The 18,928-nt window shown below is 37.0% G+C and overlaps 1 protein-coding gene across 1 annotated transcript in view; it reads left to right on the forward strand.

The window, feature by feature from the left end:
• The window catches only part of LOC150103713 (frequenin-1-like), a 185,199-nt gene that overhangs the window by 160,411 nt on the left and 5,860 nt on the right, over positions 1-18,928 (forward strand). The window contains exons 3-4 of the mRNA XM_090396509.1: positions 5,662-5,710; positions 10,883-10,972. Coding sequence (XP_090252635.1) covers positions 5,662-5,710; positions 10,883-10,972 — 139 coding nt within the window. The remainder of the gene's footprint in view (positions 1-5,661; positions 5,711-10,882; positions 10,973-18,928) is intronic.

Raw genomic sequence — 18,928 nt, forward strand, 5'->3', positions numbered from 1 at the left:
CAGAGCTTCTGACTCTGTCGAGTCTTGTCAGCCCCGCAACCCCTAGAAGGAACCTCATTTCAGCCGCTTGGATTCGTGTCCGCATTCTTTCGGTCATTACCCAGCTGTCATGATCATAGGTCATGGTAATGTATTGAAGACTGTATTGAAGACATCCAGCTTTGCCTTCTGATTTAACTCCCTCTTCAATACTACCGAACGGCCAAAAGCACTCGCAATATTGCGCTTGCTGAGTCAATTCGAGTATCTAGCTCTACGTCCCACTTTCCATCACTCGTGAATATGGACCAAAGGTATTTGAACTTCTCCATCTGCCTCAGTGGGACTCCACTCACATGAGTGCACTGGGATGGTTGTCTGGAGACCACAAATGTTACCGTTTTGGCAACACTGATCTTCATCCCGGCTTCTACATAAACAGCTACAAACCTATCCAGTGTCCCCTGGAGGTCATCTGTGGAAGAGCTAAGCAGAACTAGGTCATCTGCAAAAAGCAGACGTCCAATGCTACATCTTCCAATTCTGACACACTCACTTCCCTGGCTGTGCCTATCAATCCAGTCCATGAATATTATGAAAATGAGGGGTGACAGAACACACCCTTGGCGGAGGCCAACGAAGACTGTGAAAGGTTCAGACTTTGTGCTGTTTACCCTGACACAAAACTCTGGGCATTCATACAGGAACTTGATGGCAGCTAATAGTTGGCCATCCACTCCATACTCCTGTACTACTTGCCAAAGCTTATCCCGAGGAACCCGGTCATATGCCTTCTCCAAATCAACAAAATATGTGTAGACATTCTTACCATATTCCCAAGATTTTTCAAAGACTTGCCTTAAAGTGAAGATTTGGTCAGTTGTGATTCTACCAGGACGTAAGACACATTGCTCTTCTTGGAACTTTGACTCGACTATGCTCCTGCACCTTCTTTACAAGCACCTAGCATATACTTTCCCAGGCAGGCTGAGCAGAGAGATGCCACGATAGTTGCTGCAATCTCTCTGGTCACCCTTCTTGAAGACTGGTATTATTCCTGTCTGCCATTGCTTTGGTGCTCGCCCAGATATCCAAGCAGCCTGACACACTCGAGTCATCAATTTTATTGCTAAATGGACTCCTTCTGCTGTGAGACTTGTCATCGCCCCAGTATGCACCTCTTGGATATCCACAGCTGCCGGGCCACCTGGGTTAAGAAGACCCTCAAAGTATTCCCTCCATTTGTGGAGGATATCCTTCTCGTTGTTAAAAGTGCACCACCAGAGGCCTTAATTGCCCTTGCTATGAACGATTTCCTCCCTCGAAGGAGGCGGATGGGCTGCCAGAATACCTTGTTTGCATTTGCATAGGATTAATCTAATCTTTCTCCAAAGGATTTCCAATCCTTCTGCTTTGCTGTCTTTACTGCCTCAGCAGGTGCGTTTCGCACCTCGGTGTACCGGAAACGCATCTCAGGTGACCTGACCCTAAGCCATGTTAAGTAGGCCTCCTTTTTTTTTGCCTTGACAGCCTCTTGGTTCCACCTGGGTGTCCTTTTCTCACTGCCCTTCGCCACGCCGAATCGCTTTCTGCCACAGCATGAGAGTGCAGAGGCAGTGACAGCTGTTCTGGACAGCCCCCACTCCTCCTCAACACCTGGGAATCTCTGGGATTATGTCTGGGAATCTCTTTGAACCTGGAGGAGATGTTATCTGTAAATGTCTTCCTCACAGCCTCATTTTCTAATGCCTCCGCTATGCTATGCACGGTATAGCATAGCTGCTTAGGCCTACCAGCGTTGATGGTAGCATCTGGTTTCTGAAGCCGTAGAGTGCAGATAACAAGGTGGTGGTGCGTTGAGAGTTCTGCCACTCTTCTCACACGAGCGTCCAACACTGAGGAAAATAGGTCTGCTGAGACTATAAAGAAGTCAATCAGAGACCTTTGTTCTAGTGTATCCCTGTACCAGGTATACTTATGGACTTCTCGGTGCTGGAAGAAGGTATTCATTATGGACACGCTGTTAGTATAGAAGAAGTCCAATAATTTCGACCAATTCGCGTTAAGGTCAGGGACGCCGTTCCTCTCAACCATACCCCTCCATGTCTGGTCATCTGTTCCAACATGTGCATTGAAGTCACCCATTAGCAGGACTGATTCCATGTCTCCCACCCTGTCAAAAGCAACATCCAGCATTATATTTATTTTTCATAATTGAAGTCATGAAATTTAAGTCTGTGATAGTTAAAAATATGACGCAAAATATTAAATGTGTGAGATAGAAGATTCACATGTTAATACAACTTTACAATTTACAATTTGTTTAATACAATTACAATTATGTTATACCAGCAAAACAACTTAGTGTTTGTTGAATTCATAGTTTTATATTAAATAGACTAAATAATTAAATTAAACATATAAAAATAAATATAAGAAAAAAGTAATGAACTATTATTAGTTTTTTTCTTATATTTATTTATTTTTTATTTTTTTTTTTGTTATATTTCTGAGGGGTTTATTTAGATGACTGGAATATAAGCAAGTCTTAGATCGGCACTGGACATTTGAGACGGAAAAAGTGAATACTTTTTGCAACGAATTCCAGTTGCAGCCACTCCACATCCCAAATTTTCTTCTACACGGCATCCCCTTTTTTATAAATGTCGAGTCTTCGATGATCAAAGAAAGTGTTCGAAGAAATATCCGATTTTTTGCATTCGCATTCAAAATTAACGTCACGTTTTAGATTTTGTGGAATTCATCTTATAAATACATACAAGAAAATCCAATACTCATAAAATGCTCTTTCAATGCGTTGATCCTACTATTTGGCTCGCCCCTTGGCACTAAAGCTACCCTCACAAACCTGGAATGTAACTACCCACAATCAACTACGAATGCCCGAAATTCTTTTGTATCGTTTTCTTCAGCTCAATCATCTGGTTAGCGGTTTATTGGACAGCAGTTCATTCTTACACAATCCTTCTATTCTTTCTTAGAACAGTTGTGCTGTGAATCCTACGGTGTGAAATGTTACATGGTTTTATGCCAGCTTAGTTTCTATAATACGTGTCCGTTTTTAAGTCAAATAAAATCTATCCACATATTTCGGTAAATATATCCATTACTACCTTCATTAATGCCCTTCTAGGTGGAGCTGCGATGTTGAATAATTAGACAGACACCTGTAACAAAACTAACTAACACTGGGTTTATAAGTCTTTCATATTCCAATGTTTCACGTTCATGTGGACTTGCTTATATAGGGCAAACGTCTAGAAGATTGGAAATAAGACAAAATGAACATATTGGAGACGTCAATAACAACCGAGAAGACAGCTCCGGTCTGAAATTCCACTTCTCCCACGCTCACTACAACACTGAATGGAACAAGAGCTCCTTGCCGTACATAGAAGACAACTTCAGCGCCCGCAACATCAAAAAGGCTACGATGGTCACTCACTCACAACCAATCGTCCCTTGGTTTCTCAACAGAAACCAAGGAACGATTTTGTGACATTTGGAAGTCACTTATCAGATCTTTCAACACATCGGACTTTACTTTTTCTGCAAACTGTCGGGCACACCTGCTGAATAGTGACTGACCTTGTGCCAGCTTCCACGCTCCACGTGTTTCTGTTTTTATTTGTATTTGTGTGTCCAACACATTCAGTCTTCAGTTATGTAACGATTCATTTAACGATTGTCGCAGATTTGTCTATTCTTCCTAACCCAGAGGAAGCCACTAGCATGTGTGGCGAAACTAGTAGGTTTAATTAAATAACCATTACCACCTATAAACCCAACAACTTTAATAGATTCTAATGCATCCCATATAATAAACGGTGGCATTTTTTCCAAGTTGGGCCATTCTCTTATTAGAAAGCAGCAATCTTGGATCTGATCCTTCTTTTAACGTACATCCTTTTAAAAAATCCGTTGATAGTCATTCTACAATTTATCTAAAAAAGCAGATCGTGTGACTATATGACCGAGCGAAATTTCCAGTAATAAAGGTATCTGTCATCATTAATGGAAGATTCTGTAAACCTTTCATTAGCCTTATTACTGAATCTTTTTGGGAGGGTGGGGGATGAACCACTCAAAGTAACAGAGATAGAAAGTGCGACTGAACCTCTTTAAGGATCACTTCTTCCTTAAACCTGCACTTCTTCGAGGCTCTCAGCTGTTCAGCTTTTAATGATTCTTCGTTTTTGGTGTCGGAGGATCGTTCAACATCCGTAGGAAGGTGCTTATGCAGTGTCCCCCTCTTCTTCACTTAGCTCATAGCGAACTATTTCTGATTTTCTGAGTAGCAGAAGTGTATATCGCTTTAATGCTCTTCTTCTAGTCTCGCTACCAGAAATTGTTTGGTTCTGCCGATGTTTGGAAGACTACAACTGCACCAGGAAGCATACGTACGGTTCACTTTTTTTTTAATAAAAATACGAAAACATCATCTGTATTTTATGCCATGGTGTAAATACGTTTCCTATTTTTTGTAATCTTAGATATTGTGTTTAAAGCGAGAAATGATCTAATTTAGATTCTCATCATAGTTCAGTCGGAAGAATAGACGAAGCCCTTTGGTTGGAAAAACCTGGGTCCGATTCCCTTCAGTGACGTGAGGAACCTTTATCTGGTCTCTTTTGACTAAAGGTGAGTTAACCGGTCTCATAATGTGGTTGAGGGTTTCCACCTCCCCCGATAGCTCGGGTTTATCCTCCCTCAAAACAAGCAAACCGGTCCCGTGAACACACACGACTACAGTCATAAAATAAACTTACGGCAAGGAAGACAACCACCTTGCTCATAATCATTTCCCTGATTTGTAGCGTATGCTGCCCCACAAGGCTGAGGGAAAATACATACATAAAATACATCGTTGCTAATATGAGAAATGTTTCTTCGAAATAAAAAAAAAAAGTTCTTCAACGTAATGACTTAAATAGCCTCATATGGTGGAAATGGCAGTTTTCTTCCCCCATGAAAACGGACAACAGTTGTCTGAGAACATAAAATTAAGGCACAGACGAACATCTGCATGTATAAGAGTCAACCGAGATGTTCCGAACGTAGGATGTTGGGTAGGAATATTCCAAGTTAGAAAGAGCCTGGATCTGCTTACTGGAATCCGAATATTGGAGGCTTGAATGTCGGAAATCTGATTAAAATAATCGCGAACTTTGGTTTGAGATAGGAAGGGGAGTAGGCAATTGATGACAGAGACGAAAACTACTTCAGGGCTGACGCTTCCCTCTCGGGAACAAATAACCAACGAATCATCCAGTATACAATGAAGTACGCTAACGAAAAAGGTGGAATTGTGGAACACCAAAATGTTTTGTTTTTCTTGTTTATGCCCATGTTTAAAATTTGCATAAAATATTTCGAGTGTGTATAAAAAATAAGATGTTTTTAAAAAAACTAATGTTTTTTAAATATTTTTAAATTGACGACGTTTTTAAACTTTTAAAGAGGTCATAGTTCACCACTAGTCACAAACGTATTGGATCGAACGTAACTCTTTTGCACTGGTCAAATATTCGCAAAAATATGATGCTCATTTTATTGTAAATAAATGTATTCTGTTGTATTTTTAAAGTGCTTTAAAGTATTACTTTGTGTGCTGAGGATTCATTTCTTCGGTAACACTCAATCGAATTCGTTGTGTTTCAGGTACAAAGGGTTTCTGAAAGACTGTCCAAATGGCCTCCTCACAGAGCAAGTAAGTGAGCTTTTTTTCGATTATCTATTTTTGTCGTCATGCAGTCGTTTCTTTCGTGCTGCGTGGGATGGGAGGAATGGCGAAGTAAATATCGGTGTCATAGTGACAACTGGTTGCGTGCAGCAGGTCACTGTGTCTCTCCCGACATGCCGATAAAAGCGGCTATTTAATGCTCGCACGCCATCACGATGCTTTTTCCTTCTCGGCAAGTTTCTTTGCGACGCTAATAAATGGGCTAAAATCAACGATCAACGACGAAATGTCAGTCAGACATTACAGAACGGGTAATGGAACGAACTGTACACGCACCAATGAAAGATTCCAATCCTGGACTGAGTATTTGGTATCTCACTACTTTATTGTACTTCAAACGCATCATTCTTTGTCCTCAAGAAAAAAATAAATCCATTCCTCAATGTTCAATTCCCCAATCTATTGCTCGGTACTTTAGAGAAATAAACTAAACCAAACTCTGAATCACTGACCATTACTTTATTTGGAAAACATTTTCCTAGGTGCGCTTGAGTGTGGAGAGTTCCCAGTGCCTTGGACATCGTGATTGCGATGCTAATCAAACGGCTGAAGAGACATGAAAACAGTGTTTGGTCTCGGTAGCAAAGAATTAGATTTCTCACTCTAAACACACTTACCCCACTGAGAAATATCTTATAGTTTAAAATTCTTCGTTTGTCAGATTCACAGATGAAATAAATTATTATTTTTTTTCTATTGTGCGCAGGCCTGGTCTCCTGGTTTCCGTTGTGATTCTGATATATTGGAGAGAGTAAAAAGGAGAGTGTTAAAAATGATATCAGGATTGTGTAATACTGATTATGAAGACAGATTGAGAATTTGTAGATTGTAGACACTAGCAAGCAGGAGAAAGTGGGGTGATATGATTGAGACTTACAAACTGCTGAAAGAATCATACAGGATTTCAGCTGATGGGATTTTTCAATTTATGGAGGGTGGGGAAAGGACGAGAGGGCATCCTTGGAAGCTGAGAATGAAGGCTGCCAAGAAGGGTGTACGGGCTAGGTTTTTCTCTCAGAGGGTGGTGCGTTATTGGAATGGATTGCCATTGGATGTTGTGAGTGCAAGCAGTGTGAATGAATTCAAGAATAAGTATGATAGCTGGTGTGTGTAGTATGTGGCCTCCCTCGATGAGTCCCTGACCCCCTGGAGGTCTCTCGAAATAATAATAATAATAATCATAATTATAATAATAATTTATTTGTTAAATTTAGATTATTCCTGTAGTTATTTGGGAAATTCTTATGTAAAAGAAGGGTATGGAATAGAAAAAATTCTTTTAGTCGGAGCAAGTTCAGGAAGTTTCTAAACCATAGGCTGGGCGAGCATAAAAGAAATAAGCTTGTAAATTTCTCCGCCAAAGGTGGATTGTCTGCTAAGGATTGATTAGGAAGCTGTCAACAACTTTACCGAACTCGTCACGCGAAGAAAACATGGTTTGTTGGTGAAGAAAAAAAACAGATGGTGCTAAGAACTGAACTCACACGTTTTGGAAGTGTTTCCGATAAAACAAAAATACAACTGACTAGACAGGTCCCCACATTATGGCTTTGTCTGAGTAGCCAGCGGTGTTTGTGTTCTTTCAGTCTCCTCAGGAGAAAAGAAAAAGAGAGACAGTCTCGCTGGCTTGTAATGCGATTGTGGATTTAAGCCGCAAACCTGCATTCAGAGGAGTAAAATAGTTGCTTCTGTTAAATAAAGAATTAAACGGAAGAAACATTAAAGTGTATCGAAATTCGTATTGCAAAATCTAGTGTGGTGAAAACAGAATTGAAAATGAGGTAATTTCTCACTCATTTATTGTCAGAAATTGATACGAGTGTAAGTTCACAATTTTTTTTTTTTGCAAATATAACTTTTAAATACGAGATGTAGAAGTAAAGGGCCTCATCAGTTCTGTGTGGATAAGAATAAAAAGAGAAGGAACTTGATATTCTTTAACAGCTTGAGTCCATAATCTTTCGGAGATTAGTTCAAACAGTGGTGTCCCACAGAAGTGGATTTCATTGCATTCCACTGCAATCAGGCTGCGCGTGGATGGGGTGTTGACAAATGTTTTCTCGTGTTATTATAAGTTTGGTGGAAAGCGGGGAGTTGGTTTGTGTCAATTAAGAAGAACAACAGACATGTGAGTGATTGTCTTAAACGTTTTAATAAAAGTTATCGCAGAAATAGAATGTTTGCAAGACATCGTTGAAATTAGTCTATCCTAAGAGGATCAGTGCTCTTTAAACACGAATGCAGCGTGGTGGATGTTGGATTACTGCATAATACATTGCTCTACTGAAATACGAACTCCTCCAGTGAGTTTCTCTTTCACGCATCTTCCATACACGCAGCACTTTTTTTTTCGCATTATCCTGTGCGATAAACGTACTAATTAAATTTGGTATTGGAACGAGACATCTTGTAAGTTAGTGAAGGATACATCCTGTATTGTGTAAACTTTAGGTATCGAAAGATGGATTCAGCCTAAGACGAATAACAGAGATCTTCGGCCTGTAGAAGCAAATTAGATCAGTTTTTTCCATGTTTTTTCTGCGAAAACGCTTAGAGCAGACATGTCAAACACACGGCCTGCGGGCCGCATGAGGCGCGCCAACAAGTAACATGCGGCCCGCCAAACTTTTGTAACCAATATAGTTATTTAACTATTAACAACACCCAATTAAAGAAACATATTTAAAAAATTAACATTTCCACTTAAGATTATTTTATATGCCAAACTGCCCTGCAATTTCTAAAGGAAATAATGTTCTATTTGTCATTTCCAAAAATCTTGTTACACCACTGTATAAATATCGAATTTTACCGAAATTTTAACGAGCATGTCTACCTACGCGACTACATCCGCTGACCACAGAAATTGGAGGCTAGCCATTAGCAATTTTCAAGTCGTAAGAAAGTGTAGTGTTTTCTTTATAATTAATAAAGAATTTATAAAAAAATAATGTCGAAACCGTCAACCAGTATGAATAAAAAACGATTAATTGAAGAACATCGTAGTTTTCAAGAAAAATGGGAGTTACAATATTTTTGTATTCAAGGGAAAAAATTAGGCCTGATATGTGGAAACTCTATTGCAGTTTGCAAAGAATGTAACATTAAAAGGCATTACGATACAAATCATAAAGAAAACTATGACAAATATGTTGCGAAACCTCGTGAAGATAAATTGTCAGAATTAAAGTTGACACTTCAAAATCAGCAAAGTGTATTGACCAAACCTATTGAAGATAATAGAGCTACGGTAAAAACCAGTTATTTGTTATCGCATTTAATTGCAAGCAAGTTGAAACCATTCGCTGAAGGGGAATTTATTCGCGAATGTATTATTAAAGCAGTTGAAGTGTTGTGGTCTGATCGATTAAAGAAATTTAAAAATATAAGCTTATCTCGAAATACCACTGCTAGCAGAATTGACGATATAGCCTAGAGCTTAAGGAAACAACTAAATATTTCCAACATTTGAGACCTATTCCCTTGCAATTGAAGAAAGTACAGATGTAAGGATATCGCTCAGCTGGCTGTTTTTATTCGTAGATGTGATATGAACTCGAAAGTAAGTGAAGAACTTCTAGAAATTATTCCCATGCTCGATATAATCACTGGAGTTGATATTTTTGACTCCTTAATGGAAGTTTTGATTGAATACAATTTACCATTAAAAAAAGCCAGGTCCTTTATCCATTGATCATTTTTCAATATTCCACATTCATAATTTTTTGATTCTTGTCTTGCAACTGATGGTGTTCCTGCGATGAATGGTGTTGTTAAAGGAGTTGTTACAAATTTAAAAGATAAATGCAAAGAACGAGGTAATAATAATTTTCAACATTTTCATTGCATCAGCAAACACTAGGCTCCAAATTTTTAAATATTTGACATGTCCTAAAAATGTCAGTAAAATTCTAAATTATATTCGTGCACGTGGGCATAATCATCGCCAATTTAGTAACTTTCTAGAAGATACAGAAAGTGAATATAGCGCAATTATTATACAGAAATTAGATGGCTTTCCAGTCATTTTCTTTGAATTGCTGGACGAAATTACCATTTTTTTAGAATCAAAAAATTATGAATGTGAAATATTGAAAAATGATCAATGGATAAAGGACCTGGCTTTATCAGTTGACATTAGAAATCACCTTAGTCAACTTAATCTTAAGGTAAGTCAGAAACTATTACTTTGGCAAAAACAAATGAGAAAATAAAATTTATCTTATTTTTCAATGCTGTCACTCATTATTACAAAAATCACCGAAATTGAACATTTCGGAATATGCCAATCAAATTAAGAAAATGAATTCGAAAGAAGATTTTTAGATTTTAAGATATATGAAAATCAGTTTCAGCTATTTACTTCTCCTCTATCGATTGATGTTGAAACTGTTGAGGACAATTTCCAGTAGGAATTAATTCAAATTCAGTGTGATTCCGTATTGAAACAAAAATATATGTGGATGTTGGAATTCAAAGTTCTATACTTATTTATCGGTCAATCGATACCCCAATGTGTCATGTGCAATTAGGCGTATTTTATCTACTTTCGGTAGCATATTTATGGGAACAACTAATTTCAACTTCAAAGAATAATAAAACTGCGGAAAGATCAAAATTAACAGAGCAGCATGTGCAAGCAATATTAAAAATAACTACAACTCAACAAATTCAACCAAATTTTGAAGATTTCGTTAATGAAAAACGCTGTCAAGTTTCTTCAAAAAAAATTATATGTATAATTTTATTTAAATATGTAAACTTTATATTTTATATGTATTTTTGTAACATGGTTGTATTTTGTACTTATGTACTCTAGTGTTAATATTGAAAAATCTTTTTCGTATTTATTTTGAGATTTTTTTCTGTTGCGGCTTGATGTATAATTCTTAATTTAGCCCTCGGAGGTAAACGAGTTTGACATGCCTGGCATAGAGGGATTACATACAGGGGGAAGTTCTGGTAGTAGGGATATTTCGTATACTGTGCCCTGAATAATGAATTTTTTGCATGTTTAAAATATGGTCAGGGGTGCTCTCCTAGTAAGGGATTATTTTCCCTGTATAGTGTATTTTGAATAAAGGACCTTACATTCGTATTTCAACTGGATCTTTTATTTGTCTCTTTCTTTTATTACAGGGTTTTCTACGAATATATAAACAGTTTTTCCCCCAGGGAGACCCCTCAAAATTTGCCTCTCTCGTCTTCAGAGTATTTGACGAGAATAAGGTGAGTGATTAGGAATTCAAATTAGAGTAACGAAATGTTGTAGGTAAAAATACAAAACAAAAAATACTTCTCTGTGTTGAAAAAAAGATCGAACTTTAACATCAAATGTATTTATTTTATAATAGTTGTTTGCACTGTAATTAAAAGAGTTTTATTAATGCTGTTAAAATTTTCTTTTGTATACACGCCCAACGAGACACTAGCATTGCTTTATTGATGCATTCGAAGTGTAGCAAAAAGATGACTTCCTTGACTGTGATTCAGGAAAAAGCTTCCCGACTCACAGTCAAGGAAGCCCATTTGGACGTCATTTGCAATGCGGTAAATGGAGAACTTCGCCAATGTTCGTTCAATCAACAGAAAACTTATCTGTTGAACATAAACCTCTCTGAAAATCTAATCGCAGCTCTTTTTCATTTTAAAATATTATTCAAAATGAATTTTTCCCCAAAATGAACATTTACTGTCATAAATGAAGATCCAATCAACCTGCCTTTGATTAAAAGTAGTAGAATGAAAATGGTTCCCAAATGCAACCAAAATACAGAAAATTTATTAAGGAGGCAGCATTAAATACTGAATATAAATTTTATAGATGACTGTTAAAGATTGCTTATTGCTTTCTTGAACTCTTTTACGAGGTGGTCTGAAAGGTTCTCGGCCTAACAATGAAAAAAAAAAAGAATTTATAATTTCAAAATTTATTTATTTTTCAACATAATCTGCCTTAAGACTAATACGTTTATTCCAGGGATGCTCCAGTGCCATTATCCCGTCAGTGTAGTGGTTCTCAGTAAGATCTGCAAAATACTCCTCTACAGTTGCAATCACCTCTTGATTCGAAGAAAAACGTTGACAAGCGAGGAAGAGTTTTAGTTTTTGGAAGAGATGGAAGTCAGAGGGAGCCAAATCTGGGGAACAAGGTGGATGTTCCAACAATTCATGGTGCAGATCCCTTAATTTTCCGATTGCCAAAACACTTTTGTGGGCAGGTGCATTGTCCTGATGAAAGATGATTTTTTCTTCTGCAAACAGCGAGTTTTCTCACGAATTTTTTAGTCTAATCTGGTTAAAAGATCGGAATAATATTCTCCGGTTATTGTTTTACCCTTTTCAAGATAATTAATAAACAAAATGCCTTTAGCATCCCAAAACACTGATGCCATGACCTTCATTGCTGATGGAACCAACTTTCTCTTCTTTGGCGCTGAACAACCGACTTCTCTCCACTGTTTTGACTGCGGTTTGGATTCTGTTGTGTAATGGTGAATCCAAGTCCCATCCATAGTAATAAATCGACACAAATTCAGTTGTATTCTTGTTAAAACGCTCCAAGCACTGTTCAGAGATTTTCATGCGGGTGCTTTTTTGATCTGCTGTGAGCAACGCGGCACCCACCTTGCGCAAAGCTTTTTCATTTGCTATTCTTCATGCAAAATATATCCTACACATTCTTTTGAAATGCCAATAGTCTCAGAAATTTCACGTGCTTTGACTAGCCGGTCATCCAATACCATATCGTGCACTTGATCAATGATTTCTGGTGTTGTTACACTTTTTGGACGTCCTTCACGTGGATCATCTTCAAGACTAGTGCGGCCACTTTTAAACTCGGCAGCCCATCTCTTAATTGTCGAAAACGAAGGAGAAGAGTGCCCATATACTTTTATGTATTTCGAATGAATTTGTTTTGGGTGTTAAACTTTCTTTTACGAAGAATTTTATGAGCGCACGAAACTCAATTTTATCCATTTCGAGGGATACAGACAACACTTTTGCTTCAGACAGCTTTATAAAACAAATTACTTCATAGATCGACTTGCAAATTCACATGGATGTTTACGATAGATACACCAACTTAGAAACAAAAATCGTGCCGATAGGGTTGCCATCTATTTTCGAGGCCGAGACCTTTTCAGGCCACCCTTGTCATAACTGATTTTGATAATATTTATGCAGCAAATCCTTAAAAAAATGTACATTTCCGAAATCAAATTCTTGTGGCAATCAGTAAACTCACTTGCTATAAGGTAATTTGAGCGATGCTCGTATGTTTTTTAGTTGCTTTTTTTTAATTGAATCGAAAAGGATTTTTCGTCTGTTTTTATTCATATATTAAAATGTATATAGTTAGAAATATAAAGACTTCTGTTTACTGATGAATACGTTTGTTTGTCCATTTAGTGATTAACATGATGAAGCGTTATTTGTTTGACAAATGTTTGTAATGTAATTGCAATGCTTACTGACAAGGCAAGTCTTACGGAGCGTTTATATTTTAAAGTGAGCCCTGCAAGCTTGCTCATCGTAAGTGGAATCTTCGCATCGCCAAAAAGGGAAGATTCACCACCTCCGTAATGTTCCGATACCTTTTTTAGGGTGCGTCATTTTCTGTGTAATGCAGAATCGGAGGCTTTTTGCTGGCTCATTTGCGGATGTATCGTTTAGATTTAAACTCTTTCCCGGCTTGATTTATTTGCGTTACACAATTTCTTCCACTGTTTTTCTTTCGGAGATTCCTCTTGTGATATCCGCATGCAACCTGAGTAAATATTTATCAATATCTCGAGACTCATAAATTTCGTATTACTCACATTTGTATTTAAATTGCAGATTAGTTTTTTAAAATGTTCTTCGCGAGGAGCTGCAGTGCTTTTTCTTCGTTATTACAGCTTCGTCATCCGGAAAAACGCAAGGGCATTCATCATTTCGACATTGATTCTTTTATCAATGCGCTTATTTTTTTTACCCCTCTTAAATAACGTTTACATTTATTCCTCAATGTAAATGCTAAACAGCGAGAGTGGAAACGAACATCCTTATTACGGTTTTGAGCATCTTCTCTTTCGTTTGTGATTCATCACGATGGTTGCTGTTGGACTATTATAGCACAAATTCAGGAATAATTCTCTTGTTTTGCAGTGTAGACTTACATTATGTTTTAGATGTTTAATACTGTCGATCTAGAGCAGAGGTTGTCAACTCAACATTTGCTGTAATATAACTTATTACAGTGCCCTCCTCGCTTTATTTTTTTTCTTTGCAAACCGTCATAATTTAAAATGTTCTCGCTAATCTCTGATGTTTGATTTATTGGTGTCTTGCTGATCAACGATGTTATCAGGTTATTTTTTTAACTTTTCGTTTATTCAAAAAAGATTACTGTCTGTTATTTGAAATAAATTCTTGAATTTATTTAAATTCATCTCTGTATTTTCTATTATTTCTTGTTTACTTTTACGATGGCATTTCACAAAGATAAATTAAGATTACAAAATATGTAATCTAAATTGGAAATAATTCACATAGTAATTCTCTCTCTCTCTCTCTCTCTCTCTCTCTCTCTAAGATGAGTTATATTTCTCCTATAATAAATACCTCACATCTACAACTGTTTCACAATCAGGGTTATCTTCTTCCAAAAAATACTGCACATTTGAGAAAACATTAACCATCTACATGCCCGAGATTGAATATTCCCGCCTGGTTTGCGAGATGTCTAAGCCTAAAATCTTTTTGGCTTCTTAAGACAGAAGAGCAATTTCGGTTTATTGATAATCCCTCTCCTATAAATTCACTAAATTTCATGCCATACGGACATTGAACTTCCGCTGTTCCTCTGCTCCGAGTATTTCAACGGCATTTGAACGAGAATCTGCAATTCTGCTTTTCTCCATAAAACTCAGCAGCAATCAATCAATGAGCAAATTTTAGTCCGATTCGGATTCACCATACTAATTATTCTCATCTCCTTCATTCATCTCCCATTCGTATGTTATGTGAAACCTAATTTCTTCCTCATATTTTCCATGAACGACATTACAGAAGAAAGAAGAGAATAAGATGTTAGTCTTCCATTTTACTAGCTTAATGGAAAGTGCCCGAATTCTGCATCTAACATCGAATGGTGTTAACAACGTCACGATGACCGCGCCCATGGAAAAAACCTACAAAAAAAGGTGGGATGAAGAGAAGTACATTACACAAGACCAGAGTGAATCACTGAGTGAGTGACAGACTGAGCGAAAGAGGGAGGGAGAGAGAGAGAGAGAGAGAGAGAGAGGAATCATTTATTATATGTGTCGTCCGTTTCTGAATATCTTCAGACATTTCGCGGAAGATTTCCGAGGGCTTATTTTAATGTTCGGTAAATTAGGATTTGTACAAGGTTAACGGCGATTTGCTAACGATGTTGGGATTGGAACAGAAAAGACACAAGTTTTCTTTGGAGATTCTAGAAATGACATTTTATCTTGTTTGTACCAAGAAAGGCCATACGTGTCAAGATAGCTTCAAACTCATAATAAGGATTGATATTGGAAGTTTTTTCCCACTTGGTTAGACTATAAATTTTATATTTAGTTTAATTCTTTATCCAAGTGTAAGCAAATGAAGTTTGCGCCTGAAGTATCTTCAGGACTGGGGCAACTCGTGGCAAAGGTGGACTAAGTTCTCATCACTTGCCTTAGTATCTCATAATGCAAAGCACATCTCCTTGCGGACATGTATGATGCTATGCATTATGGGATACTAAGGAAAGTGATGAGAACTTAGTCCACCTTTGCCATGAGTTGCCCCAGTCCTGAAGATACTTACACTTGCATAAAGGATTAAACTAAATATATAATTTAAAAGATTGATATTGCCTGGAGGTTTTGGTGTTATCAAAGGTAGGAGGAGGTCAGATAAATAGGACAAAATGTGTCTCGGTATCATTGAAGTTCGAAGGATTGTCCTCACCCTGCTGTAGAAGATCAGAGTTTAAGAGATTGTTGCGGGAGGCCTTAAACTTGGAATGAATTGTTCACCGCAGAATTCCAAATGAAGAAGAGGAACACTGTTCCTCTTCTAATTTATGTACAACAGGAAGATCTCGTGAATCCCACGATACAGAGCGCCGGAGTAATCCAGCATTGGTAGAAACATACGAATTGTGAACATCTAGTCCAGCCCACTGCTGCTAAGATGCTGTTCGTCTCTTTATAACTGCGACACTTTTAATTATTTTATGTGATTGCATTTATAAGACACATCCAGTTGCAGTATTCACGGGTCATCATCCTCATCCTTTGGTTCCCAGTTCGGAATAAACAAACCCATCATCTTTGTTGTTCTGCGTCTACCACCCACTGATGGTTGCTGATTTCCTACCAGGAAAATGGAGTTCCGAATGTCCTTTTAATAGCCAAAAATAATTTTGCTTCTTTTCCAAATTAAACAATCACACGTTAATAATGAAAAACGAGAAAAAAATTAAAATTATAAGACATCACTTTCTTCTAAATTAAAAGTTTCAAACCACAGTTTTAACGCCCGGAAATGTCTCCATCAGAAAACCTAATTAATGTTTTGCTTTCTAAACTAAACATATTTGTTTAAGTTTCCTTCTTAACGAACATTTCTTTAACGAAGAGCAGGGAGGATCGAAATGCATTCTTGGCAGAGCAGTCAGAACGGTGACTCCTCTTAAGTCTTCCTTCTGCGGAGATTTATTGCCGTGCAAAATGTTTCAAGGACTAATTTATTTCATCCGCACATCACTCGGGCTGCATCCTACTGTAAACTTGGCTTTTTATTGGAACTTTTCGTTTTCATATGAAAAGATTCCGCTGTGACAAATAGCTTGACGCACTGCAGCCTGCGAAGCACTTAACCTACTCGAGCGGAAGATAAATGGACGGAATGTGGTCATTGGGAAGTCGTGATAGGTACTCACAGCAGCAAGCGATCGCACAAAATATCACAACATTCCATTTCATTTTCTCGCTATCGCTCTATCGTTATTTCGGCAACTCCGCCATTGTACGATCGCTCTATTGCCATAGCGCTTCGTTCAAATTACGCTACTTAATTTTTCCATATAATTCGTTTCCTTTATGTCCGTTGCATTACATCATCATCCTCACCATCTTCAACTTCTTATTTTTCTACTTTGTTTTACACGTTCGTTCCACAACATTATTGGGCTTTTTTTTACCGGATCCTGGAGAAATATATGCTGTTTTCTACTTCTTTACTGTAAATTGAAAATGTAAGACCTTCAATAATTAATTCCTTTGTTAATATTATAAAGTTGACTCCCAAGAAATATCTAGAAAAAAAAATAATCTGTGGCAGCATAAAATAGAGACTGTATTGGAAAACGAAACAGCAAAAATTCTCTGGGACTTTCGAATAATACAAACTGATCGGCATTTGGAACACAATAGACCTGACATCACAATTATCGAACATCGACACGTGTGGATTATTGATATCGCAGTACCAGTGATAACAACATTAACGACAAAGAACTGGAAGGAATTACTAAATATCGAGATCTGTCAATCGAAGTTGGCCGGCTATGGCTTAAACACACCAAAGTCATCCCAGTAGTTATCGGCGCACTGGGTGCAACTTCAAAGAAGCTCTCCAACTATTTACAGCAATTAAACATCAACAAGATATCCCATATGACCTATAAAAAACAGCATTACTTGGAACAGTCCATACTTTACGGCGCTACCTGACGACTATTCTTAGATTCTTGGGTAGAATCTGAATTGTTCTGAATCACCAGTCAGATTGTTGTTTGAATGATATCTTGTTTTGACTGGGTATCAATAATAATAATAATAATAAAAGTTTCCCCATCCACTCTACTATTTACAACATTTATGGATGTGATTATCATTTTATAAATAATAAAAGAAAATACATTAATATTTAAATCGCGGAACTCTTCAAAACTGTTTATTTATTCAACTACATTTCTGTTTGAGAAAGAAAACAAAAACATATTTCTATTTATTAAAAGAGACTTCAAATCATGAAATCTATTTTAAGTTATTTACATTCAGTGTGTGTGAGGGAAAACCTGTTCGCTTAGTTATTAAGACGATTTTAAAGTTTTTTAATAACGTTTGTAATTCCATAATGTTGCGAGATTTATGGAATGTGAATCAGCATTTGTTATTTCTTGTATCATTAATATTATAGGACTGCATCAAGCTGTAATTGTTTGTTGTTTCGGAGCACAAAAATTGATTTTTATTTTCCATTTCGAGTATTAAATTGTTGTTTAGATCTTCAGAGGAATCATGAGGAAGTTAAGGCTGAAAAACAACTATTCGAAGCAGTAATTTATTTTGACAGTTCACAGTAAGTGTTCCTTGTTGCAAGGACAAACATTTTAGCACCTCAAGATTTCCGAATTGTTTGTGTAGTCGAAGAAAAAACAGGAGTTCATGCTGATATCAGAGTGATCACAAGGTCGTGTTTTCTACACGAACCACTCCCTCATTGTAATCTTTATGCGATGTTTCCATATTTAAATGAAAATATCAGATTTATCCTGTTTAGTCGCTCCTTAGCAAATAAACCATTCTTGATTAAACTGAATGGAATATCTTCTGATAAAATGACATTCTGAAGTGTAGGAAAAATATGCTTAAAGATGGCGAATGACAATGGGTTTTTAAGAAGATGGTTCTTTGAACATAATTTAAATTACGTGTAAGAAACGAAATTACAACCGCATTTGGAGTGACAATATGTATATGTGTGGGTGGGTGTCGATTATCGCAATGCAAAAGGGAAACCACCCCCAAACGTTCCTGTTCTACAGTACACATTACTTCCACTCGAAGTCTGTGCTCAATAATCCCGAAGTTTTCCAAAATAGATAAAGAAGCTTAAATTTATTAATTGCCTGATTCTGAATTATAGGATTTTATATAAGGTTAAATGTTAATTTTACGTTTAATAGAATGTTGAATAAAAGAGGGTTAAAAACAACACGAGCAACTTTCGTAGTTTCTAGATGAAAAACATTTCTGGATCTTTTGTCAAATCAATAGAAATTTCGAGATAAAAATTCTTGCCTCTTCCATCTGAGACAATCATACTCTTCATTAGTTAGATTGAGTCGAATAAACGTTTTTAAGGGATTCGAATTAAGATATTTCCAGTTTGCAG

This window comes from Typopeltis vanoorti, chromosome 8, assembly GCF_054136105.1.
Source record: "Typopeltis vanoorti isolate ZY-2024b chromosome 8, IOZ_Tvanoo_1.0, whole genome shotgun sequence".
NCBI lineage: Eukaryota > Metazoa > Arthropoda > Arachnida > Uropygi > Thelyphonidae > Typopeltis > Typopeltis vanoorti.